The following is a 25,864-nucleotide window of genomic DNA, read 5'->3' as shown; positions in this document are numbered from 1 at the left end:
AAAACAGAATAAACCCAGCACCGATGCAATATTATTATGCAAAGAACATGTTGCAGAAGATACCTGCAATACAACACCAGTCTGGGAAGACCCTAGGCCTTTGCACCAGGTGAGTAAACAAGTCTTTCCTTTGAAATAATCAGGGGTCGCATCTGAAATAGTTGCAAGCTACATGATTTTAGGGCATGGATCAAAGGCACATGCCTTAACTTGCTGAAGCTAAGCATTTTTGGGTCTGGTTGGTGCCTGAATGAGTGACCACCTGGGAACCACATGAATGCCATCACAGGTTTCATGGCAGAAGCTACAAATGTAAGAAAACAATTTCTTTTTAAGCTCTCCAATTCCACTTTGGCAGCCCTAAAACCACTCATTGCCTTGCCTTTGTTTGCTCATTTATCCAAAGGCATAAGAAAGGCAACTGGAATGTATGTATACATTTGCTTAAAAAGTAAGAAGGATTTCAAGATCTGAACAGTCGCAGAACACCTTGTGCAAATCCCTGCTGTTTAAGTGAGGGTTTTGGCAATGTAGCCGAGGAGAACCAGAGGAAAAAGTTTGCCATAACTCCAAAACTACAACGTATCAAGCATTCAAAAATCAGTGGGCTTCCACACATTACACTGCCTATTTGTACATCCACTGATGGAAAAGTTTGGTTTCTATAGGGTACAGGGCATAACCGATGCCTGAATCTGCAGACAAGAGGAGCCAGTCTTGGATTGGCAATGTTCACACCTTGTCACTATGGACAGCCACCTTCCACTGCAAAGGTCAAAGAGGGATTTTCTAGCAAGCCGTGGCAGAGAAACAACAAGCCGCAAAGAGCTTAATAACCCTGCCTTGCGATCACCCTCCAGCCTCTTCTCCGACGCCTGCTATTTGCCAACGTATGCCGAGGCAATCAATAGTATTCCTGAATCAAATGTCACAGATACCTATATTTATCATGTTTCCAACTCAAAAGGATCTGACATTATGGTGTCTGGGCTAGTCAAAACAACGGACTCATTCACATGCCAAGATAAAAAACCTCTTTGTGAGTGGTATGGCCTTATGAATAGAAGCTCAAGAATCTGCCTTATGCTGGACCACTTGTCCATCTAGCTATGTATCTTCTACACTGACTGGCAACAGCTCTCTGGGATTTCAGACAGGAGCCCTGCTTGGGGAGGGGCCAGGGATAAACCTGGGACTTTATGAATGCAAAGCAGATGCTTTAGCACTGTGGCCTTCCCCTAACATTTCAGGGGCTGGTCAGCCACACCTGGGAAACCCAGCCAGATGGGGAGGGTATAAATAATGAAATTATTATTATTATTATTATTATTATTATTATTATTATTATTATTATTATCTTCAACCATGCACCCAAGTTGCTTCCTCAGCTGTCTGCACTCCTCCTTTCCTCTTCCTCCACCCATTACCCAGAATAGCAAGGGCTCAATAATAATTCAAAGTTTGCAGCCATTTCATAAGAAAGAGGGAAACAGCAGGAGTGACGTTAACAGCTCTGCTTACCAGAGGACTGTCCTGGTTGTCATTAAGCTCAGAAAGTTTGGTGCTGGATTTCTGTCGCTTTGGTTTACTCCTTTCTCCGATATATCCGGAGCTGGCCTCTTGCAGTTTCTCTACTTCTTGAGCAGTCAGCATACACTCTTCAATGCTGCCAAATCCAGAAGGAATATTCTCCTTATTGATCACCTCCCTGCAGAAAGACATTGCAGGGTTACCAATCTGCTTCAGATTTTCTAAAAAAATTTAAGTATTACAGGAAAATTTAAAGACCCAAGGAAGGGGAAGGAGGGAAGTCAATGAATATGTATGACTACAATGGTGGATATTTAATGATGGAAATGTATACTTGGAAATTATCAATAAAAATCATTTTTTAAAAGACCAATCTGACTCAGAGTGTTCATGAAAGCACACCAAGGTGTTGCCCTGAATTTGCACAGCTCTGGAAAAATCTCTGCACTCTAGGCTTGGCTTGATTATAGGTTTCCCAAGTATTCACTAAATGACATTTACCCATAGGTAGTGACAAGTCTACATCTAGTGGCCCCAGAGGATGGGTTTGAAGGGACATGGCATAGTAACCCACCTGAAGCTAAGCAGATCTGACCCTGGGAAACTTACTTGAGCTCCAGAGAGTAAGATATACATGAAAATACGAACAGTAAAAATAAATAATAATAAATTAATAGTAAAATTTGTAAACTTCCCTGGGGTAGATCAATGAGAAGGGCAAACAAGTCTGCCCTATAATTGCCAATGAAAGTGAAATCCATTGCAACAAACACAGTACATGCTGGCCCGTATTAATTTCTTTAATGTTCTGGTACAGACCACCTTGACTAAAAGGAATGGATGGAAAATAAAACTTCAGAATTTGGAGAAGCTCCCATCTCCCCCACTTTTAAAAAAATTATTCTATTCAAATAACTGTACACCTGGTACCCAGATTTGCATTATTTTACCATAATGATCTGCAAAGCAAAAAACAAGGGATTTGTTTTATTGGAATTTCCTTCACAAGCCTGTTTCCAATTTGTACGGATTATTACTTTGAAACATAATCTATTACATAATCAGATGCAATATATATCCACACATTAAACATGCAATTCAACTACAATATTCATTAAAAACTTAGCCGCAAATCCTCTTGGTTTTTAATTGCTGGGACCTTCGCCCTCCAATAAAAAAAGAGGTAGGTAAACTGGACCAATTCTATGCCTGTCAGTTATTTCATAGGACAAAATGTTTCGTGCCTATTAGCAATTAAAAGTGCATTAGTTTTCCGTAAATGGGAAAGCAGACTTGGAACACAGACAGCCCAGCAGGTGTTTCTGCCAAACTGTATGCATGTTCAAGAAGTGAGTATAACGACGTTGCTTCAGTCTCACGTCTGACCAGGAGAAACAGCAGAAGAAAGACCAAAGAAAGCACCCTAACGTAGACTTCTTCTCTTAGGTAGGGATGAGAGAAGAATCGGAAAACTGGAGAGTTGGAAGGGACCTGAGGATCATCTAGTCCAACCCCTTGCAATGCAGGGATAAGCAGCTGTCCCATACAGGAATTAAACCTGCAACCTTGGCATTATCAGCACCACGCTCTTAACCAACTGAGCTGAAAGATGCAGGTTCACATTTTCCCCTTCTGTCCAGTTTTCCCACCAGGTTTAACATTATCTGCGATCACTGGCAATGTGACCTAGTGGCCAGAGTCACATGCAATGCTAAACCATGGTTAGGAAGAAGAGCAGCCAATATGGCAGCCTCTAGTTATTGTGGACGACAGCTCCCATCATCTGTGACCACTAGTCTTGCTGGCTGGGGCTGACAGGAGTCCATCCCCCTCTGGAGGACATCATGATGGTTTTCCTAGTGGTTTAACATTACATGTGAACTGGACCAATGTCTACATAGGGCCTGATGTAGCAGACGCAACTATCCCCACAGCTAAGGGATTAGGAGAACTCTACAGGGCTTTTTTCTCTCCCTGCCTTCCTCCGTTCCTTTTTGGGGCTCACCAGGACGCAGCATGCTGTCTGCAGTGTTAGCACATCAGCCTAGACTGAACGATGGCTGGCTCTGAAGAAGCAAGCAAGGAGTTCAATCAATCTATCTATCCTTCTCTCTGGGAGCCTGCATATTCACATGGTCTTGGCTTATGGAGTTGTGTGAACTAGGTTGGTATGTTGTTGCTGAACAGAAAGGATAAAAGTTTATCTGGGAATCTATCATGCCCAATTTGTACAGAGGTTTTTTCATCAATGTATTTCTTGATACTGATTCCAGGTACCCCAAAGCAGGGCTTCTAGTTTACTACCCGACATTCTAAACCTGAACATCTCAACGTGGTACCACTTCACACGTTCTGCTTAAGGTCTGTGGTCAATCTTGCGGAGAGTTCACAAAACCAAAAGAATAAGCTCTGCAGAAATTCTGGCTTTTTACAGTTCACCACATTGGATTTTTTTTTTTAAAGGCCATGCTATAAACGGATCAATCAGCTAAGGTTTCCTTCATAAGTTTATAGTCGGTTGGTGTGCCGGGGCTCTTGTATGCAAATGAAAGGACTTGAGAGGCTGGAAGACACGCAAAAAGGCAGATCTGCAATTCAATAGGAAGGCTGCACAGAGGTTGTGGGGGGACGACACCCAACCGCAGTGCTATATGCTGCTAAACACGTACGCCTGTACACTAGCCCATCTCTGACCTACTTACTTGAGAAGCATCTCAGCATGGCTACTAGTACAGGGAGAAACATTGAGACACTCTTGGGATTGGGAAACACTCCTGTTTTGCAAGAGGGCTTACATTTTGGGTTCACCTTTATAAAAGGAAACATTTTGGTGGTGGTGGTTTTCCATTAATTTTTTACTTGCGGAAATTGATGCTACATTTCTCCCAAAAACGTAAAGGGAGGGAAAATGTTTCCATCAGCTGAGCACTGTGACAGCAACAAGGCAGAGCATCACTTTTAATGCTCTTTGAAGCTGCTCTCTATCACGGCAGTTCCCTGACCCATCTAAACCAATACTGTGTACTAGTACACGCTACAGATTTCAGGCTGAACACATAGAGAGGCAGAAATTGCAATCGTACATATCTCTGTTCCTTCGGGCTTCATCCTGTTCTTTATGATGCCTCCGTCGCTGCCGGGCAGACACGTTTGACGATGTGGATGATGTTCCCGACTCGGATTCTTCAGAGCTTTGACCGCCGGATCCATGAACGTCAAAAAGATGTTGCTCGACTGCTGACCGGATTGTCTTTTCTAAGTATCTGTAAAACCAACAAACAAATATGCAAGAAAGCAAAGGAATGTTAAGAATGATGGAGCTACAAAAACGAGGGTAAAATCTCACGTGTAGATTTATCAAGAAGAACCTCTTCTAGCAGAACTTAGAAGGAAAAATTCTGCTACTGCAATCCAGAGCATAGCCTGAAGGCATATGAGGCAGCAAACTCCGTTGAAGTAGCAAACACTACAAACACTATGTACAAGCAAGGGTGCATATTTGAGATTTCTGTAACAGCTAAGGCATATATACATTGTTTTAAGTGATCCTAAGAATGCAGCCTTGATCAAGAACACAAGCAGCATCCTGCTGGACTGATTTTACCCTAAACTGAGGGATAGGAATACATTACATTTGGTCTAGAATTCTTTACCAGAAACCTTGCAACCCAGCAACCACTAGGTAGTCCACCAGAAATTTATTAGTGGTCCATCAGTAGACCACACTGCCCAACCTTGCACAAAATTCTTCCAAAGACCCACAAAATGTTTTAATCAAAGTGTCTCAAATGACATTACTACACAGAATCACAGAATCGTAGCGTTGGATGGGACCCTGAGGATTATCCAGTCCGGCCCCCTCCAATGTAAGAATGTCAACTAAAGCATCTATGACAGATGGCCATATCTACAGGATATCTACATATCTACAGCCTTGTTCTGAGCTAGCAAACTTTATCAAGGATACTTTCCTTGAGCGTTTGCAGAGTCAACAAAACACACGCGTACACATATAACAAGAACAATTCAAAACCAAAGAAGACATAAAAACAGACACTTACTCTCCAGTAGGAGGGAGGCTGCTGTTGCTGGTGCTGCTGCTGACTTGCGACACGTGACCACTGCATGGAAGGAATTCAAAAGTTATATGCAAGTCTCAAAGAACATTAAGAAAAGCTGCTTAGAGAACCCCAGAGCTTTGCTTGAATTCTGAATGATCTGTTTAATGAATTAAAAAGGCCTCCCAAAATATAAACACACCTCGGGCCAGTTTCATGCATGTATACGTATAACTTCACTTGATGCCAGATGAATGAGTGACCTGACTTCAGTGAAAGGCATCATAATTTTCTTTTCAACAAATTGTGGACCAGTAACATTTGGCAAATTATTTGCAAAGATGTCTTATTATTGTGTGAAGAAAGAGAAGTGTATGCTTAGTTGCCAGGTTCTTCCAGTTTTATAAGACTATCCTTACGAGAAGCCACACATTATGCAAGAAATAAGGCGAGAATCGTCTGTTATTGTCAGCTGTGCATTTGAACTTACACTGTTTTATTTAAAGTAAGTTCCCCCCCCCAAGAACGTTGTTCTTTTAAAAAAACTAATGCATTATATGAATAACCTGAACAATAATATAAAATTGATAAAACAAAACAAAATCAGTTATTTAAAATTCAGAGCATCTCAAGTACACAGTATATTTGGGAGAATAAAGTTCTTTTGACAAAAGGAATCCTGTTTGCTACAAAACCATTTCATCTTTGTCCTGGTTCTTTTGACTTCAAAAAGATGTGTCATCTTAGATACTTAATTCCCACCCCCCAATTTTATCTGTCAATTCATTAATCCTAGGTATTACTAGAGACATCATATACCTGTGGTGACAATTCACACGTGTAAGTTACCACTTGGAATTTCATTAATCAAATGATGGAACATGTAAATGCAAATCAACTCTCAGACTGCAAACTCCTAAGCAGCAATGATTCAGCCACTATTTCTGACCAATCTGCCGTGATAAGAGTAGGTTAGAAACAACATGCAAACAAATTTCAGAGCCTCTCAGAAATTTAACACACAGCTTATAACACAATATGCACCTCTCAAAAATGATCAGCACAAAAAAAGCAGACTGGCTTTTTAAAAAGAACATGCATTTAACTTTAAGCAGCTAAGCAGATTTGCGACGGCAGATGCATCTGCTGCATGTTCTTCTTGTGAATACAGCCATACCTTAGTTTCCAAACAGCTTAGTTCTCAAACGTTTTGGCTCCCGAATGCCGCAAACCCGGGAGTGAGTGTTCCAGTTTGCGAACGTTCTTTGGAACCCGAACGTCCAACATGGCTTCCGACTGAGTGCAGGAAGCTCCCACAGCCAACTGGAAGCCGCGCCTTGGTTTTTGAGTGTTTTCGGAAGTCGAGCGGACTTCTGGAACGGATTCCGGGTTTTTTTCTTTCCCCGGAACGGTTTCCGTTTGAGAACCAAGGTAAGACTGTATTGCACAGTGCATAATGGGGAGATCAATTGGCAAACTATGTAAATGGGACGAAACACGCGCCCACCACTTGTTTACAGGCATGTCCTCCCTTGCCTTCCTGCTTTGCACAGAAGGCACCTGTGATTGTGTGATCAATGCACCTGTTGACCCGTGGCTTCAAGCAGCTGAGAGACCCTCCATGTATGGAAGCAGTATACCAGGCGCTAGGGGTAAACAGCAGGAGAGAGCTGCTGCCATTATGCTTGCCTTGCAAGTTTCACAGAAATGCCTTTCTGCCCATGAAGGCTGAACTGGGTGAATGGCAACTCTCTCGTTCCTAACGCAGATTCAGTCTCCTTGCACTGCTTCTTATCATGTGCCAATGTGGCAGGAGCACTGGTGTGTTTTCTGGTAAGTTTTCCTATACACCCTATTTGCTTAGGGTGATTTGTATTGGGAGAAACTTTAGTCTGCGCTTTTAAATTTTCTGAAGCAATATTACTACTACTACTACTACTACTACTACTACTACTACTACTACCACCACCACCATTAATTCACTGCCTCGTAAACAACAGCATGTTTTTAATAATGTGTGTAAATGCCTTGAGACAAAGGCATTTGCATACATTATTAAAAACGCTTAAAAGCACAAGAACAAAACAAAAACATTTAAGACAAGACTAAAACTGTAACTGGTAGACACACATTGTAAAAAATTATGCACCTGTTCTACCTCGACAGGAATGCTACTCCACCCCACAATAAAATCCCTACTGTGAATTACTGCAGACCTGGCTTCTGAGATTTTTGGGGCTTGCAGGAGAAGCTATCGGGCAAACTTCAGTAATCTACTGTGTAGAGCTACTAGATAAGGCAGTCTCTCAGGTAACCTGGTCCTGAGCTGTACAGGGCTTTCTATATTAGCACCAACACCCTGAACGTGGCCCAGCAGTACAAGAGCAGCCGACACAAATCCCACAAGCAGGGTGCTATGTGCTGTCTGTCCGTAGTTTGTCTCCACAAGTTTGTCCCCACAACCTAGCTGCTGGGTTCTGCATGAGCTGCAGCCTCTGGCGAAGAGTCGCCTTGCATGGAGCACACTGCAGTAATTCGACTGTGAGGTTATCACTGCATGGGCAACTGTGCCCTAGAGAGGGGTCTAATTTAGCAAGTTTATATTAACAGACATCACTAAATAAAGCTAAAAACTGTGAAACTGCGTAGCCTACCCAATACAGTGGTACCTCAGGTTACATACGCTTCAGGTTACATACGCTTCAGGGTACAGACTCCGCTAACCCAGAAATAGTGCTTCAGGTTAAGAACTTTGCTTCAGGATGAGGACAGAAATTGCGCAGTGGCAGCGGGAAGCCCCATTAGCTAAAGTGGCGCTTCAGGTTAAGAACAGTTTCAGGTTAAGAACGGACCTCCGGAACGAATTAAGTACTTAACCCGAGGTACCACTGTACTTATTTGCAATTGGCATCCGTTCATTGTTCCTAATGGACTTAGAACGTTGGACGTTTTCTGTGGAAAAATAAGGCACTGGGGAAATTTTCTGCCTTGTGTCACTGGCCTGAAAGCAGCCACATGCCCAATTTACCAGACACAACAATGCACATGATTTCTCTAGGCGTAAGTGGTGCCACATAGGACAATACTGAATGGGGCAACTGTGTCCCTGAAGGACCAGGTGCGCAGCCTGGGAGTCATTTTGGACTCACAGCTGTCCATGGAGGCACAGGTCAATTCTGTGTCCAGGGTACCAGCTCCATCTGGTACACAGGCTGAGACCCTACCTGCCCGCCGACTTGTCTTGCCAGAGTGGTGCATGCTCTAGTTATCTCCCGCTTGGACTACTGCAATGACCTCTCCGTGGGGCTACCTATCATCGTCAAAGTTTTGTCTTCCCAGGAAGCGAGAACACAGGGCCTTGTCTTCGGAGAAGCTCTCTGAACTGGGAGGCAAGGCCAGGTCTGAGACGTGCCGGAGTCCTCTCTCTCCGCCTCCTCCATCCCGCTGACTCAGCTTTGCAGATAAGAGGGGCCATGTGACATGTTACTGAGGTTCAGAGCCTGACTACAGTATTCATAAACCAAGTTGTTATGAGCTTAAAACATTTCGTTTGGCTTGATCCTCTTATCGGCAAGAGAATTAGTTCGCCCAGCTGGCTGGCCTGCATGTGTGCAAACAAGAACGACATGGTGCCGCTGAGGGAGGCAGATACGCTGCGAAATGCAAGGCTCAGCACAACACCCTAATGCACGCTTGCTGAACAAGAAAACGCTTCAAGAGTCCTGCTTCTCAAACAGTTTGTCTCCGGTGTGCTTCTTCGGAGTTACTGCTAAGCATTCCTGCTAGTACTTTCTAGTACAGTCATACCTCGGGTTGAAGTCGCTTCAGGTTAAGCCTTTTTGGGTTGTGCTCTGCGGCGACCCAGAAGTAACGGAGTGCGTTACTTCCGGGTTTTGCCGCTCACGCATGCGCAGATGCTCAAAATGATGTCACGAGCATGCACGGAAGTGGTGAATCGCAACCTGCGGATGCGGGTTGCATTCACTTCAGGATGCGAACGGGGCTCCGGAATGGATCCCGTTCGCATCCAGTGGTACCACTGTAATGTGTGAACCCCTCGCTGCTACCCAGAACGCGTTGGGTTAGTCTAGAAAGAAGCAGTCTATTCATTAGAGACGGGCAGCATTCTTCTAATGCAAAGCTTGCTGGGTAACCCTGAGCCGGTCACATGATCTCAGCCCAACCTACCTCACAGGGTTGTTGTAAAGATCAGAAGGGAATGAGAACTATCTAAGTCACCTTGATCTCCTTGAAGGAAAGGTGGGTACAAATGTAACAGAGAAGAACTGCTGGGATAGCTCACTAGGTACAGTGTGAGAATCTTAATCTCAGTGTTGTGGGTTCGAGCCCCATGTTGGGCAAAAGAGTCCTGCATCGCAGGGGATTGGACTAAATGACCTTCGTGGTCCCTTCCATCTCTCTTACGATTCTATGATTCTAAGAAGAAGAAGGACATCAGGGCTTCAACTTAGGACAGACCTCCAGGTCTTGCCGAAGAAAGGCCTAAAAACGAGTTAAGGCGCTAGTCCTTAGGGAGCTTCTCCACTCCCATCGTTTACCCGGACACTGAGGTCCAGCACCGAGGGCCTTCTGGCGGTTCCCTCACTGCGAGAAGCCAAGTTACAGGGAACCAGGCAGAGGGCCTTCTTGGTAGTGGCACCCACCCTGTGGAACGCCCTCCCACCAGATCTCAAAGAGAACAACAACTACCAGACTTTTAGAAGACACCTGAAGGCAGCCCTGTTTAGGGAGGCTTTTAATGTTTGATGTATTACAGTATTTTAATATTTTTTTGGAAGCCGTCCAGAGTGGCTGGGGAAGCCCAACCAGATAGGCGGGGTATGTATGTATGTATGTATGTATAAATAAATAAATAAATAAATAAATATTATTATTTTCTTTATTTGTGGTCCAGTCTTACAGGGTCAGGTGTACAAGGACACACTTTACCCAAAGGAAAACCCGGTTTTGCCACTAAATATTTATTTATTTATTAGATTTATATACCGCCCTTCATCCAAAGATCTCAAGATAAAAATACATGATAAAAGCACAAGAGAGATAATCAAAACAGAAGCAATGAAACAATAGCGCCCCCATCCCACAAACACATTTAAAAGGCCATAGAGTATTAATCAGCCAAAGGCCTGGCGCCTAAAGATATATAATGAAGGTGCCAGCCTTGCTGGGGAGAGCATTCCACAAATGGGAAGCCACTGCAGAAAAGGCCCCGTTCTCGTGTTGCCACTCTTCCGGCCCCGTGTGGAAGAGGCACACAAAGAAGGGTCTCAGAGGATGAACACAGAGTCATCAGGGAGCCACAACACGACGACAACATCTGTATGGTACTCATGCTGGCCATATGTATCTGCAGAGATACCAACTGACCAGGAACCACAGCAAACATGGCCTGACCTTGTGTCTTTTAGCAGCAGCAGCAGCTTCGATGCAAGGAAATGAGAAGGTGAGGCCTTTTCCGTTTACAGCACAGAGACAAGTGCCTGCAGATCAATCAGCTTTTAAAAGGGGACCAGGCAAGGCTGAAGTCTAGCTTTCCTGGAGCATTTTCACACGTCTGTCATCGTGTGCCCTGGTGTGTTTGCAAGGCGGCTGCTTCTCTTATCGAGGAAGCTAGTCCAGGCAGAAAGCAATTATTTACTCTTGCACTTTCCTCCCCCTTTCCTCTAATCAAATCATTGCTGGGGATTTGTGAGCAGCGACACCTGCAGCTGAAAGCCTAGCTGTGCTCCGGGAGGGCGTGCAAAAATTTTCGCTGAGGCTAGCCACAGGGACCTCTCCTGTATTATTCACTTTGGCAAGTCTATGCTCTCCCCACCCAAGAAATGGACTCTCCTATATTAGATATTTTTTTGGGGAGGAGGTGTTTCTCAGGCACAAAATCATGCTTGTTAAACTCAAGACAGTGTGACATCATTCTCATTTATCTGCCACATTTATAAACCACCTTTTCCCTCCAAGGAGCTTAAAGTGAACACATATGGTTTTATTCCTCCTCACTTAATCCCAACAACCTTGTGTGGCACATGAGGCTGAGAGGCAGTGACTGGCCGAAGGTCACTCAGTGAGCTTCACGGCCGAGCAAGGATTCGAATCCAAGACTCCAACCACAACACCACCCTGCTAAAGTAAAAAAAGCAACGTCTAACCCTAACTCCCCCAAAACACTGACACAGCCTGAGCTTATTGGTAGTAAGCCCTGCTGAGATCTGGGTGCCAGTTCAAATTAACCTTTTAAAAAAACAAAAACAAATTAAATTAGCTCACTTTGAAAACAGAGCATTTCAGAGTTAAGGGGCAGCCAAGGGTGGGTGGATAATTTTTTAAATTAAATTCCACCTTTATGCCCAAAGGAGTGGCAGTTAACCCCTGGTTTTTAACGCTTCCCCATTTGTCAGCTCCTTACTGTTCTCCAAAACGGCTGCTTCTGCCCCATAGAAAATGCTTAGACTCACGTGAGGAGGCAGGTTAATCATCCTGCCCCTTCAGTCCTTTACAATCCCCCACTTTTATTTTAAAAAAGGAGGGCTTTAGTTTCAAAACATGGCACCACAGATTACTTAAATGCATTTACTTGCAACATGCAGTTAACCGAGATGGCGCTAGAGAGCTTTCCTAATAAACGACGACAGTTATTGGATCCCAGAGTCACGAAAGCAAACCAAAAGACAAACTTATTCTGAGGGACCATCAACACCCTGTTTTCCCACTCTAGAACAGGGATTGCCAACCTTTTTGGACTGCAAGGACATATTTGGAATTCTGAGAAGGAAGTTTCTGTGGGCGCCAGTCACAAAATGGCTGCCAGGGTGGCGTGGCATAACAAAAAATGGCTGCCGTGGGGTTATGTAGGAGATGCTGAGCTAGAGCAAACAGGAACTGCTGGTGCAGGAACAGCATAGAGTCCCTCATGCATTTTGTATTTTTGATGGGATGTTGAATGAGGCCTTTCTCAGACACCAAAGGCAGTAACTGGCAGATATATTAGCACCCACAGACACAGTACTGGCAAATCCTGCTCTAGAAGAGACTTGGTGCCTCCTTCAGGAGATGAGCCTGATATTTTCAATTCGAAAAGGAAAGGGGCCTACGTCTTAGATGTCCCTTCTCTATACATTGTACCCACTAGCATAATAGGAATTAAGTCTTTCTCTGGCCATTCATGATGTCAAATTTTGTTTTGCTGCCTCTGCCAAGCATCTCTAAAGTCTAACACAGAACATGGTTTTCTCCTGGACAACTGATCATTTCTACTTGGCTGACCTAAACACCTGGAGATCCAGGCCCTGCTTGCATTACCTGAAAGTTTCTTATCTACCCCTGTTGACATTCACCACCTGTTGTTTTCAGTTTTCTGAAGGACGCCCTGCTTATCTAAGAATCTCAGTGCTAATATAAACCCAGGATTACCAAGCAAAAGACAAGGCACAGAAAGTTTCTGTGTACAAATATTTAGAAAACCAAACAATGATCCTCTTGGCTTTTAACCTATTATAACATGGCAGCTTCATGTTTTAAGCTACAACTGACACCTCCTAAAACGGATGACAATATTCCTGTTGATCTGAATGGAATTGCATTACATGTTTGATAATATAATATAGTTTTTGTTGCTCTTACTAAAACAATGGAGGGAAGGCAATCACGGTTCCAAGTGCTATTTGCTTTGAGTCATATAAACAGTATTTTTGGCGTGCAAGATTCTTGTGTCAATTTAGCACCACCACAAAATTGAGAAATAGCATATTGTTTTATGTTGTTAAAAAAACCTATATTACAGTGCGCTAAGCAGTGGTCATGGTGGTGATGAACTCCAGCTGTGATTGGCTCAGCTACCTGCCTGTCTGTCACAGTGGGGCTGGCCAAGCCACTGGTTACCATTGGCTTAGCTGCTCTCTTGCTTAGAGTCTCAACCTGCCATAGGGATGGGAGGTCAGGTGCACAGCTGGGCTGGCTGAGAGTTGTAGTCCAAAACATCTGGAAGGCGCCAGATTGGCGGAGGCTGTGCTAAGGGAAACAGAGACAGGGGAATCTAGGAAAGGAGGGCTGGAACAATGCAGCGGACAAGGCAAGGAAGAGGAGTCACAGGGGAAAGAAGACAGACACACAACAGGTAGGGAGAAGATGTGCAGAGCAAATAACAGGCCAAATCTTTGACTGAAAGCCTCCGGTTATTTGTCTACTTTTACAGATAGGGCTGTAGAAACTGGCTCAAGGTTAAGCAGATGTCTGCACTTGGATTTACAAAGGGCTGCACCCACATGGAGGGGGATTTAAGAGTGCACCAAGTCTAAAAGGAATTTCAGACAATTAAGATTCTAATGTTACAGATGTTTGTTTAATCATTCCGCTGTGCTCTTTAGGTTACGTCCCTTGACTGAAACGGGAGAGAGGAGATCGTTAAGGAACACAAGCCGCTGCGCTCATCAGAAACTCTGCAACATTTGCAGCGCCGATGATAAGAAGCATAAAAAAAGGCATATACATAGCGTTCCTGCCAGCTGGCAAGAGAAAAAGCACCCTGCAGTCCTTGGAATATGGACAGCTCTTGTTTGCACCCACCCAGCATGTTACATAACCGTCTCTCCTCTCGACCATTGTACTCTGTGTACTGTATAAAAGCTGCAGCCCACATCCTCCATGTGTTTACGTTAATTGCTCAGTTGTTCTATCGCATAAATATGTCTACATCAAGGCAAGCGCGGCGGGGCAGGAAGTCAGCAAAACGGCAGGGTGGGAAAAGAAAAGAGATGTCTTGCAAAGCAGCTTCTGGCATGGAATCATTGCAGGGCAATTACCCCCCCCCCCCCCCCGGTTTCTGCAGCAAGGCAGGGAAGATAAATGGCAGGAGTTGTTGAAGCAGCAAGAGCTACCTCTTGCCACAAGAGCTCTCAGGCAGCGAAGCACCTGCCGTTGGCCAGCTTGTGGCCATCTTCCCTGCCAAATTAACTCCTCTTGGCAAACCACGCATTTCTGGTGTGTGACACTGTACAGCCATTCTTTCTTTCTTCCTTTCTTTTTAAAGAAACAAGCTGCCAAATGTAATCAGGGGTGCATTATTATGCTAAGCGAAGTCACAAAACGAAACAAGCTGTGCAACAGGGAATTATGTCGCAAAGCTAGATTATTGCTTTGCTTTAATTAACAAGATACTGATTTAAATGGGGCACACCACCAATGCGCTTCCAAGACCTGCTCATCGAGTAGTCCCATCAGGAGATTATGCCCTAGATGCTTTTCCTGTATTCCAATATTCCAGGAATGATAAAAGCAAGCCTGGAAACAACTTTCAAAACCCGAAGACCTCCAGAACTCCATTTGTTTCTATGTGTGATGTGAAGCATTTGCACAGGCATCTCCTTATATAATCACAGAAATGTGGGAAACTAAGTCAAACCAGGAGTGCATTATTGTCTACAATGACTGCAAGAGGCTTTCCAAAGTTTTGGACAGGGGTCTCTCCTACTTGGAGATGCCAGAGATCTTGTGCAAAGCAGATGCCCTATCACTTTGCCACAGCCCTTCCCAAACGATATCCACTATAATATTTAAAAGAAGAAGAAAAATCCCTAAACATCTCCTTGCTAAAATAAGCAACAAATCCCTGGCATTCTGAGATTGAGAAACCGATGTGCAGAAATCAGGAAAAGTCATAGAGACTTTTGTTATTAGCTCTGGCTCCCCCTGCTGTTGGTCTCCCAACCTACTGGCCTACCAGTCTGACTGGGCCCCAGTCACCGCTGTCGCAATGTTTATGTGTCTGTCTGACCATGCTGCTTTCAGTGGGTGGGGTCAATATGTATGAAACCACTTCTCCCTCCATGTTTTCCCTGAATACATGCAGACTGCGGCGCTTCTTTGTGGCAGTGATTTCCACGATTAATTATGTGTTGTGTGAAAAAGAGCTTTGTTGCACCTGGCCAGGATGCAGAACAGCTGATTCCTCTCGTTGGCTAAGGAAGGACATGTCCGTTTGAGCACACTGTAAAAATACTGCAGAAAATACTAATAACTGTCTCCCATCCGCAGCAGTTTCTTACAAAGCTGAAACATAGTGGAGACAAGCAAATAGAAGTACGTAAATACCTTAGGTAGAACGGTGACATGGGCCTTTCATCCTCTCGAGAGCTGAAAAAGAAGACAACATATTTGTCATTAGCATGCAAGTTTCTGCCCTTCATTTGCAAGCTAATTCATACTGAACCACTGAGATCTGAGTAGCAGAGGCTGGAAAAGGTGTGCTGATAGGCATGTTTTGCTGCACTGCCAGAGACAGAGGCTTGCGGGGGGGGGGGTGTTAAATTACATTCTTCAAGGTTACAAAACCCCAAGTCGTTTTGCTAGTGCTCACCAAGGCAGAACTAGATAAAACTGCTGAGCTTTCAGGAGCCTGAGCAGCTGTGCAAGACTTCAAGGGCTATTTCTATAGCAACGTTGCAATGATCTGCTATAAGCATAACCAGGACTGGGAGGTGGCGGGGAGGACCAGAGGCTTTCTGTGGTTCCACAAATGAACAATTGGCTTCTAAAGAAGGTTACAATTTCTTTTACTAAAAAAAACAGGGGGAGGGGGGACGGAGGGAGAGAAAAACCAATGTAAAATGCTGGTTTCAAAACCATGCCATCAAAATTAAATGCATACAAGTGGTAAAGTACAGTGGTACCTCGGGTTACATATGCTTCAGGTTACATACGCTTCAGGTTACAGACTCTGCTAACCCAGAAATAGTACCTCGGGTTAAGAACTTTGCTTCAGGATGAGAACAGATATTGTGCTCCGGCGGCACGGCGGCAGCAGCAGGCCCCATTAGCTAAAGTGGTGCTTCAGGTTAAGCACAGTTTTAGGTTAAGAATGGACCTCCGGAATGAATTAAGTACTTAACCCGAGGTACCACTGTAAGCTTCTACATGGTGTAACCACACTTGGAATACTGTGTCTCCAAGACCACACCTGAAAAATGATATTGCAAAGCTGGAAAAGATGCGGGAGAAAGAAACCAAAATGAACATGGTGCTGGAGCAACTGCCATATGACAATAGAGACACCGTTTCTCTGTTATGTAACGGAAGGAGTTTCAACGTGTAGGTGTTACCACACTAAAGGCATGAATCCTGCACCATACAGAATGGACCTTGTGGTGGTGAAATGGTTATCTGCAAGAGTGCATCTCCTGCAAAGCATAGCGACCAACTGGTTATGTAAGAGGCTGGGAAATCTTTTAGGTCCCAAGTTGCGTAGGAGTCTTGACAATATCTTGGACTCTTTGATAACCCAGAGTTTGAAAGCCAATAAATGGGTTCACCAATGCTAATTTATAGAAAGAAAAAGCCAGCTTTGATAATGAAAGCCGTGGTCTCCAATTATGAATATCGTTTGTAAAAACAAACACCCACACATTAAATGGTTATGGGGTGGGGAGTAAGGAGAAGAGATTTCTCTTCAACCTTCCCTCACACCTTTCCATCATTTCCCAAAAGTATTGTACTAGATAATGGGGATGCAACAACGATTGCCTTTTGCCCTTTTGTTTTGAATCATTACACATCTGTTACTTAAAAGTGTGGTTCGACAACTTTTCTTCTTGTGGGCCTGTCAGAAACAAACACTGTGGAAGAGCCACAAGGCACGCGCGCGCGCACACACACACACACACACAATCCAGTACACCTTGCATCATCAATATCCCTCTACCGGTTTCTCTTAGTGAACCCAGGTCAATGATAGACTCCTTGTCTCAAGCCCTTAGCTATTTTGCCTCTATATGGTGTTCAGTTCCCCACTGCTACAACCCAACTGACAATGACTCCCTCCTGCCCTAAACAAGAAACACTCTTCTTAAGTTTGGAGAAGTTAAACATGGACTTTCCCTCCCCAATGAATTAATCTAGCCAATCTACAAAGACCTTTGGAGGGTCAGAGCAAATGTTTGCAAAGGGACTTGCCAGGGAAGTGACATGTGCCTGTTCAGAAGTTGAAAGGCCATGTCACCCTTGCCAAATATTTGGGTACTTAAAATATAATCAAGCTGTTTTGGTTGCTGAACTATATTTAATGGCATTCTGCTTTGACCTCAGATAGAAGAACCCTGCAGGAAAACAACTTCCAGAGCAATTTGAACTACAGTAAAGTAAAAAAAATCAAAGTTGCATGCTAAGTCCATGCATGCAGAAGAACAAGTTTCGGATGGGGTGGCAAAAGGGACTGCAGCACATCAGGCCGCAAAAATCTGGGGAAATCCCAGTTTGGGATATTCCTCCAGATTAAAAATATAAAAGTCTTTATGCAACAGGGGACAAGCATATCAAGAGAGAAACGTCCCAATCACAGTCTGATTGCCAGGCATGCTGCTTTTCTGTTTGTGCTCAATTTTTATTTTTTATATTTACCATACTTTTCCATGTATAAACCGGCGTTTTCTTACTGCAAAATAATGTTCAAAATTGGGGGTCGTCTTATACATGGATAGTGCATAGGGGGGATGGGTGATTGGTTGCACCCATGATTCCCCCCCCCAAAAAAAAGCTCAACAACTCTGGGCCATCTCCCCCCATTTTCTTAAATTGGAGTCCCCCCAAATAGGGCTCGTCTTATACATGGGGGTGTGTTATACAGGGGGAAATACGGTATATGTTTATAAACCACTTACATACCACTTAGTTGCAACTGTCCCCAAGCAGTGTGCAAGCAACACAACAATGTAATAAGTTTAAAAATCAGTTGAAATTTTAAAATGAAAAGAGAGGAGATTTCAGAATGTGATCATTCTCCTGCAGCCTGAAGAAACAGCAGCATCAGTCTACTGTCTCGGCGCTTCAACATTCATTCTGCGGCATGTATAAACCAAGCCTAGATGTAACCTGACAACTCAAGAAGTCCCAACAGTGGAGGAACTGCAGATGAAGATGATGGACTTTTCGGAGCCAGCCGACCTTACTGGAAGAATCCGCGAACAGAAGGAGGAGGAGTACCAGGAAGAATGGATGAAATTTAAAGACTATTTAGTTAAATATGCTAAGATAACTTAATTGGAAAAACTTGCAAATAACAGATAGGCTTAGGATTTAAATATGTGATGTTATAGAATAATATGTTTAAAGTTAAAATGAAAAGAATGTTAAGTGATTAAGTTAATTTTATGAGAAATCTGTTTTGGAAAACTGTTACAATGATATACACTGAAATTCAGCCAGGGGGATTTGAGGAAGTCACTTAAGAATGTTACTAAGATTGGGTTAAGTACAGTTAAGATCTATGTTTGTTTGTTTGTTTAAAATTTTTGGAAAATCAATTTCAAATTTTTTGGGGGGAAAAATAGATGTAACCTGACAACTGAGGATTGCACTTCAGCATTTGATGAAGTGGACTCAAGTCCACAAGAGGCAAACAATAAACCTGTTCACCTTTTAAGGTGAAGCAGGATTATGCAGTCCCTTCCAGGCAACTGCTTATTAAGCATTTGTTCTGATTTGTTTGCAGGAAGACCGAAGGATGCTGCGTCAAGCAAGGGATTTTCCCATCACGTTCCTTATCCTCAAAAGTCACAATGGGGGTGGGATAGGTTTGTAGCTCAAGAGCAGCAAATCAACTTTAACTGTGGAACCTGAATCTGCCAGCAAGTGCATGAATCCTGCCAGAAACCCTAGGTTGTTTTTGCTTCAGAAAGGAGGAGTGGGGAAAACCCGAAACAGGTGTGTGTTTTTTAGCTGTACAGGCATCTCAGGTTATGTACAGGCATCTCAGGTTAACGGAGAGGTTTGTTGATTTTGGCTTAACCCCACTGCAAACTACATAGTGTCGGATCTGTTTTCCTCCTTATCATTCAGGTTCAGCTTGGCAAGCCAATCTCTTTTGTAAATAGATAGCAAGGACTTGGCCTCTGCAGGAAGTCGTGGGGAGCATTTTTTCCAAACAAGTCCAGGATATCACGAGGATTTGAGCAAAAGTGACAATTTTAAAGCAGTGGTGCTTTAATTTGACTGTGTGAGGTGAAGATGCATTATCAGACATCAGCAATTATGCATTTTACATGACACAGCATTCTTGCTTCAAAAAGGGGGCATTTGGTGACCTATGAAGTTCTTTCCAACTACATGTTTCTAAGGCAGGGATAAACAACTGGCTTATTGAAGAGTAGCACTGACCTCCTTACACTTTCCTTCCTTCTCAACCCAAGGGCAAAAGAAGTCTGGGGCTGTGTGGTGCAGAACATTGGGGAATTGGTTGTTTAGCAATATCTGGAAATCACAGCTTCCCCATCTCTTGGGTGGACAGAACTGAGTTAGATAGACCATTGGGTCTATTAATGAGTTCCCTATGTTTCTAAAATGGTGTTTGCAATAACTGAACTTCCGGGAGTGGCAATAGGGTGGGGAGAGAAGGCCCACCACCTCACTTCCTTCTCAAAGCAACCCCCCTAGGAAAACAACTTGCTGCCCTTGCAATCTCAACTTCCTTTCCTGGCTGCTCCCCTTGCTTATTTTGCCAACCTATCAGATGTCAGGAGGGACACGGGTGGCGCTGTGGGTAAAAGACTCAGCGCCTAGGGCTTGCCGATCGAAAGGTCGGCGGTTCGAATCCCCGCGGCGGGGTGCGCTCCCGTTGCTCGGTCCCAGCGCCTGCCAACCTAGCAGTTCGAAAGCACTCCCGGGTGCAAGTAGATAAATAGGGACCGCTCCAGCGGGAAGGTAAACGGCGTTTCCGTGTGCTGCGCTGGCTCGCCAGATGCAGCTTTGTCACGCTGGCCACGTGACCCGGAAGTGTCTGTGGACAGCGCTGGCCCCCGGCCTCTTGAGTGAGATGGGCGCACAACCCCAGAGTCTGGCAAGACTGGCCCGTACGGGCAGGGGTACCTTTACCTTTACCTTTTATCAGATGTTAGGCACAATTCAAAGGTGAGGCTTTAACCTTACATGGCTTGGGTCACAGGCACCAAAAGGACAATCTGATCCTACTTTGGGAGCCCTTGCCACATAGGTTAGGCAAGAGGCAACAAGGAAGTGGGTCTTTTTGGTGGTGGCTCCCAACTCAGGAATATTCTGCAGAGGGGTGCTTGCCTAGCACCTGTTGAGTGAGTTTCAGGCACTATTTGACGCTATTTTAAGCCTTGATGTTCCTGCATTGCAGGGAGTTAGATTAAATGACCCTCAGGGTCAAAAGGGTGGGATATAATGTTTTTAAAATATGGAAACAAGCAAGCCAATCAGCCTTACCTTGCATGCAGAAATACTACCAGTCACTTCGGAAGACGTTACAAGCTAGGGACCCTATGTTTTTACCTGCTGCCATACAGCTCAGTCAGTAGAGCACAAGACTCTTAATCGGAAGGTCGTGGGTTCGACTCCCATATTGGGCGACAGACCTTGCAGGGGGGTTGGACTAGATGACCCTCGTGGTCCCTTCCAACTCTATGATTCTATGATTATTTGGCTTGTCCGGCACTAGATCAGCTGGTTGTGTTCCTGTGATAACTACCGGTATCAGTTGCATAGGTTATCCAAAAACTGAAGGTTCAATGGAATGCCTGCTGATCTCCATTTAATATCTAAAAGATGCCGTAAAGCATTCTGCTTAAGATAAACACTGCATCTGGGGAGACCTGCAAACTGCCTCCTTTTCACCCTAATGTTACATTCTTAATAACATGTTTACATGGACAGAGCCGCCCAGCTTCTGCTGCTTTATTTCTTGAAGATTAAAAATGAGAGGACAGGATGGTAGACAACTGGGAAGAGGCACATCTGTTTATTATCTGCAGTCTGGCAAGACTCCCTGGATGGGTAAGACAGAAAATGGGTCAAGAAGAGGTGGAGAGAATGACTGATGCTGTACTCCAGCCAAGGCTGCACCCTTCCTTTGAAGTCAACAGTAGCATGTTAATACAGACCAAACACAAGTTAAGTTGCATAACAAGGAGTGTAAGAATGAGGTTACTAAGCAACCCCAAGAGAATGCATGGAGGAACTGTTATGGAAAACGTGGTCGAGTGCGGAGAAGCTACGGAGCCATTCTTGCAGTCGGAAAAGCAAAGGTTCTGCATCTGCAAAAGACATCCAAGCATTCTGCCTCGGGAACTATATATCCCAGCACCAGGCACAAGGCGAATGTTTCCATGATACAGGGCAGCACTGGGGAACCTGTGAGCCACAGCGGTCCTAATCTGGCCTGGGAGGGGGCTGGTTCCCCACCTGCCCCCCACCTGATGCCGTATGGGATACGGGGTGAGGGCAGGTGATGCTGCAGCTGCAAAGCAGTAACTGGGAGCCTCGAGCGGTGTTCTGGTTGCTCCTTGTATTTGGTGACTTTTAAATTGGGCATGAAATGAAGTCCCACTCAGGGGCTCCCAAGTGGAGCTGAGCCAAGCTAGGCTGGCCAGGAAACCTCACTTGGGATTGGCTGCAACTGATCCCTAACAAAACAGGATGCTGCAGCCACTGTCTGAAAACCCCGCTTTGGGAGGGCTCTCCCTTTGACTTCAAGCCAGCCTTGTTGTTGTTTGTTGTTTAGTCGTTCAGTCGTGTCGGACTCTTCGTGACCCCATGGACCAGAGCATGCCAGGCACTCCTGTCTTCCACTGCCTCCCGCAGTTTGGTCAAACTCATGTTTGTAGCTTCGAGAACACTGTCCAACCATCTCGTCCTCTGTCGTCCCCTTCTCCTTGCGCCCTCCATCTTTCCCAACATCAGGGTCTTTTCCAGGGAGTCTTCTCTTCTCATGAGGTGGCCAAAGTATTGAAGCCTCAGCTTCAGGATTCCAGTGAGCACTCAGGGCTGATTTCCTTCAGAATGGATAGGTTTGATCTTCTTGCAGTCCATGGGACTCTCAAGAGCCTCCTCCAGCAACATAATTCAAAAGCATCAATTCTTCGGCAATCAGCCTTCTTTATGGTCCAGCTCTCACTTCCATACATCACTACTGGTCAGCCTAGCAAGGACAAAAAGCTGGGACACTTGATACTGTGCCCAAACTACCCCAACTCTCAAGTAATCTGAATCTTTTGCAACGTGTCCCTGTTTATGCCCCCTTGTCAACGTGACTCCATGTTAAAAGTAAACCACTCTCTCAGTAAAAGGATTTGTGGCTGCTTGAATGTGTTGTCGTGTGCAGGCAAAGTGACTCTCCCTGAAGCCAATGGAATTTAAGCTACCTGCCGGATAGCAGAGCCGGAATCTCCTCTGGGATCTACACAGTTTGTACAAATCAAGTAGCACTACCTGAACAAGAGTCTCTCAGAGCAGTTGACTGATGAAATGAAGGCTTTCCACATGCCCAGTTTTCCTTATCACTCCCTCCCTCTGAACAAGTCAACTGAAACAAGCAAATAAACTTCATTTAGTGTTTCTGTCTTACGGATGGTGTATTTGTGGGAGATTTTCCATTACTCTTACATGTGCTGTGACCAAACACATGGTTGTATGCTTCAAGTTTGTATTGTTTCTTTTTATTTGATAAGGAAAAGTCTTATCGAACTGTTTTTTAAAACAAGAAAAAAGAAACTTCCCATTGTTTTCAGCAAAGTGACCTACTAAACTAGGCTTGGGACGAATGGTATTTTAAAAATTAGGGCAATCCTGCCATTTCTTTTTTGTGAGTAGTGACACTTTAATTAAAATAATATAATGTAATATAATTTAGTTATTTATGTTTCCAAAGTTTCACTTATTTTACCTGTATTTTATTGAATATTAAGTTATGTATATTCGTGCTTTGAACCATTTTATGGATTGTAACAATAATCTTATTATGTATACCATTTAGAGAGTTTTGTAATTAAGCAGTCTCTATTTTGTTCCCTAAATAGTGAATAAAGTGTACTATTCACAAATTATTTATTGAATTATGGCCTGTCTATCACTCTCATACATAAACCCTTTTGCCCTTTGACAACTGTGTGGTACAGCTTAAATCATGAATCTTAACCCACAAGGCATGTTAAGAGGTACCCGGATGGGTGGTGAGGTCCAAAGTACCAACCTTATCTCATTGGGCTTACCTATGTTATGAATATAAACAGCCAAGCTGTTAAGAGTGGCCCCACAATACCCAATACAGATAACATTCCACAAACAGGGAGGGCAATTAAAATGCTGGTAGGCTGATTATACATCAGCTAATGTCTTCAATGGCAGGAGCATAGGTCAGAGACTGAGCTCCATGATCAATATGTTGGAAGTAAAATGAGCCTGAAGGTTTTCAGTTTATCTCTCAACTTAATAATTTGCAGGTACCCATAAAGAGGCCACCTGGTCATGTACGCAGTCTAAGCACATCTGTCAGTTTGGCCTCTGCTACCAAGAAGCGTATTTCTGGATGGTGCTACTGGAGATTTCAGCCCCAGGCCATCTCAAGCTTGGAGTGCAATACAAAGGACTTCAGTTTGCCTTCTCGAAACCATATTTTTATTACAATGTGAGTTTCTTACAATACATACGAAGAGCAACCACATAAGCAATTTGAGGGGATAGGCTATCGCTCAGTGGGAGATGAAATGCTTTGCATGAGAACTGTTCCAGGATCAAACCCCTGGCAGCTCCAATCAGGGATAGGGAGGGCCAATATACTGATAAATTGTTGAAAACTGGTTTGAAGTCCACATCATGATATCCGTTTTGTAATTTTTGACCTGGCAATATATTGCAAATCATGATGTGTACATGCTATGCAAAAAATCACAATGTGCAGAAAACCATAAATCGAGCCAATGCCTCTACATAGCTCCATCTTTATTTCAGACACTGTGATACATCAGTATATTGCGATGTTTACCTGGGGATATATATCACAAAGTTGAAAACCAGATATTGCCCAGACCTATTCAGGGCTAGGAAAGGCTCCAGCCTGGTTCTAGGCCTTCATAAATACCACCCACTCACAATATTATGGTACATTTATTATGATGTATCTGAGAGCTTAGTGCTTATTGCCACAATAAATTTGTTAATGAGCAATAAAAAGTCAGATATGGCCCTACTGAAGAGTTATTTATTTACTATGTTCACCTTTTCTCTGGGTGGTGTACGTGGTCTCTCCCCTTCCCATTTTATCCTCACAGCAACCCTATGAGGGAAGGTAGACTGGGGGACAGAGACTGGACCAAGGTCACTGAGTCATGGCTACTGAGTGGGGATTTGAGCCTTGGTCTCCCAGGCCATAGCCCAACGCACAAACCATTACACCACACTCAACGCTCGCAGTCTGAAGCAGTAGCGGTCCTGCGCTACCCCACCCTCTGAATCCTGAACGTTGAATATGGCAGTCTGCAAAATAACCCTTAACACACAAGCAGCTGCAAAGGAATCCTGCTTGTGTGTGGAGCCTCTATGAATCTGCATCTGCTCATTGGTTGGGGTTTTATTTAGCAGAGGGATGCAGTGTCCAGTCAAAGAAGTGCAGTCTAGCACTGTGCTTTAAACTGGGATTGTTCTGCATGTGAGTAACAGTTGAACAGAATGGGGAAGGCAACTCCAGGGCACTCCCTGCCTGGCCCTCAAAAGTCTTCCCAGGACTTGTTCTGCTTTGCACCCCGAATGTTTCTGCATGGCTGGAATGTGCGTTTGAACTCCGATCATGATTTTCCTTGTTCAGATGCAGGATAGAGGGGTGTGTCTGAGTGTGCATAGTAACCACCCTACAGCAGGAGGGCAGCAGTTCTGTTTACTGCTCTGTCTACCCTGTGAGGGTGTGAAAAGGATCCCACATTCCTGGAATACGGTGCCTGTCAGGGGACTGCCATCGGAACAGGGAAGGGAGGCAGAGGGACAGTTGGGTTACAGGGAACCTCCGAAAATCTTGCGAAGCAGTTCCTCTTCCTGAGGTGGGGAAAGCCACACCTCCAGTGGGGAAGAGGGGAAGGGACCAGAGGATGCTGCTGGGAGCCCCAGCGCCGCACCTCGTCAGTCTGAGGGTGGGGAAAGCCACACCTCCCGGGTAAAGGAGGGGAAAGGGTTAGAGGATGCTGCTGGGAGCCTCAGCACCGGTCCTGGCCAAGCCAGCCAGGAGGGAAGCACGCCTCTTCCATCGCCCACCTTGCGCAGAGGTGTAAAACGCAAAGAAGGAAGGAAAAGGCTGGGGGGTGACGAAGCTCTTATGCTGGGGGAGGACCCGGAAATGACCACTCCCGGATTCTGCTAGCGACTGAGGCAGACATGAACTTGTGGTTCTGCACTGTAAATAGTTTTTGCGCCTAAATAAAACCTGTAAAAGACAGGTCAGTGTCCTGACTGGCTACTCACGAGCAACCACCATTGCCATCTGACAGTAC

At 44.5% G+C, this 25,864-nt stretch overlaps 1 protein-coding gene and 1 long non-coding RNA gene across 5 annotated transcripts in view; one reads left to right on the top strand and one right to left on the bottom strand.

Moving 5' to 3' along the window:
• Positions 1-25,864, bottom strand: part of FAM13A (family with sequence similarity 13 member A) — a 136,497-nt gene that overhangs the window by 35,652 nt on the left and 74,981 nt on the right. For all 4 annotated transcript variants that reach the window (XM_053404085.1, XM_053404087.1, XM_053404086.1 and 1 more), the window contains 4 exons: positions 15,693-15,734; positions 5,592-5,651; positions 4,614-4,793; positions 1,522-1,708 (listed from right to left, as the gene is read on the bottom strand). In XM_053404085.1, the coding sequence (XP_053260060.1) occupies positions 1,522-1,708; positions 4,614-4,793; positions 5,592-5,651; positions 15,693-15,734 (469 nt within the window). The remainder of the gene's footprint in view (positions 1-1,521; positions 1,709-4,613; positions 4,794-5,591; positions 5,652-15,692; positions 15,735-25,864) is intronic.
• Positions 13,648-14,238, top strand: LOC128421374 (uncharacterized). Its single transcript, XR_008332297.1, has 2 exons — positions 13,648-13,719; positions 13,970-14,238. It is a non-coding gene; the product is annotated as an uncharacterized LOC128421374 (long non-coding RNA).

This window comes from Podarcis raffonei, chromosome 9, assembly GCF_027172205.1.
Source record: "Podarcis raffonei isolate rPodRaf1 chromosome 9, rPodRaf1.pri, whole genome shotgun sequence".
Taxonomy (NCBI): domain Eukaryota; kingdom Metazoa; phylum Chordata; class Lepidosauria; order Squamata; family Lacertidae; genus Podarcis; species Podarcis raffonei.
This window is presented reverse-complemented; position numbering and strand designations above follow the sequence as displayed.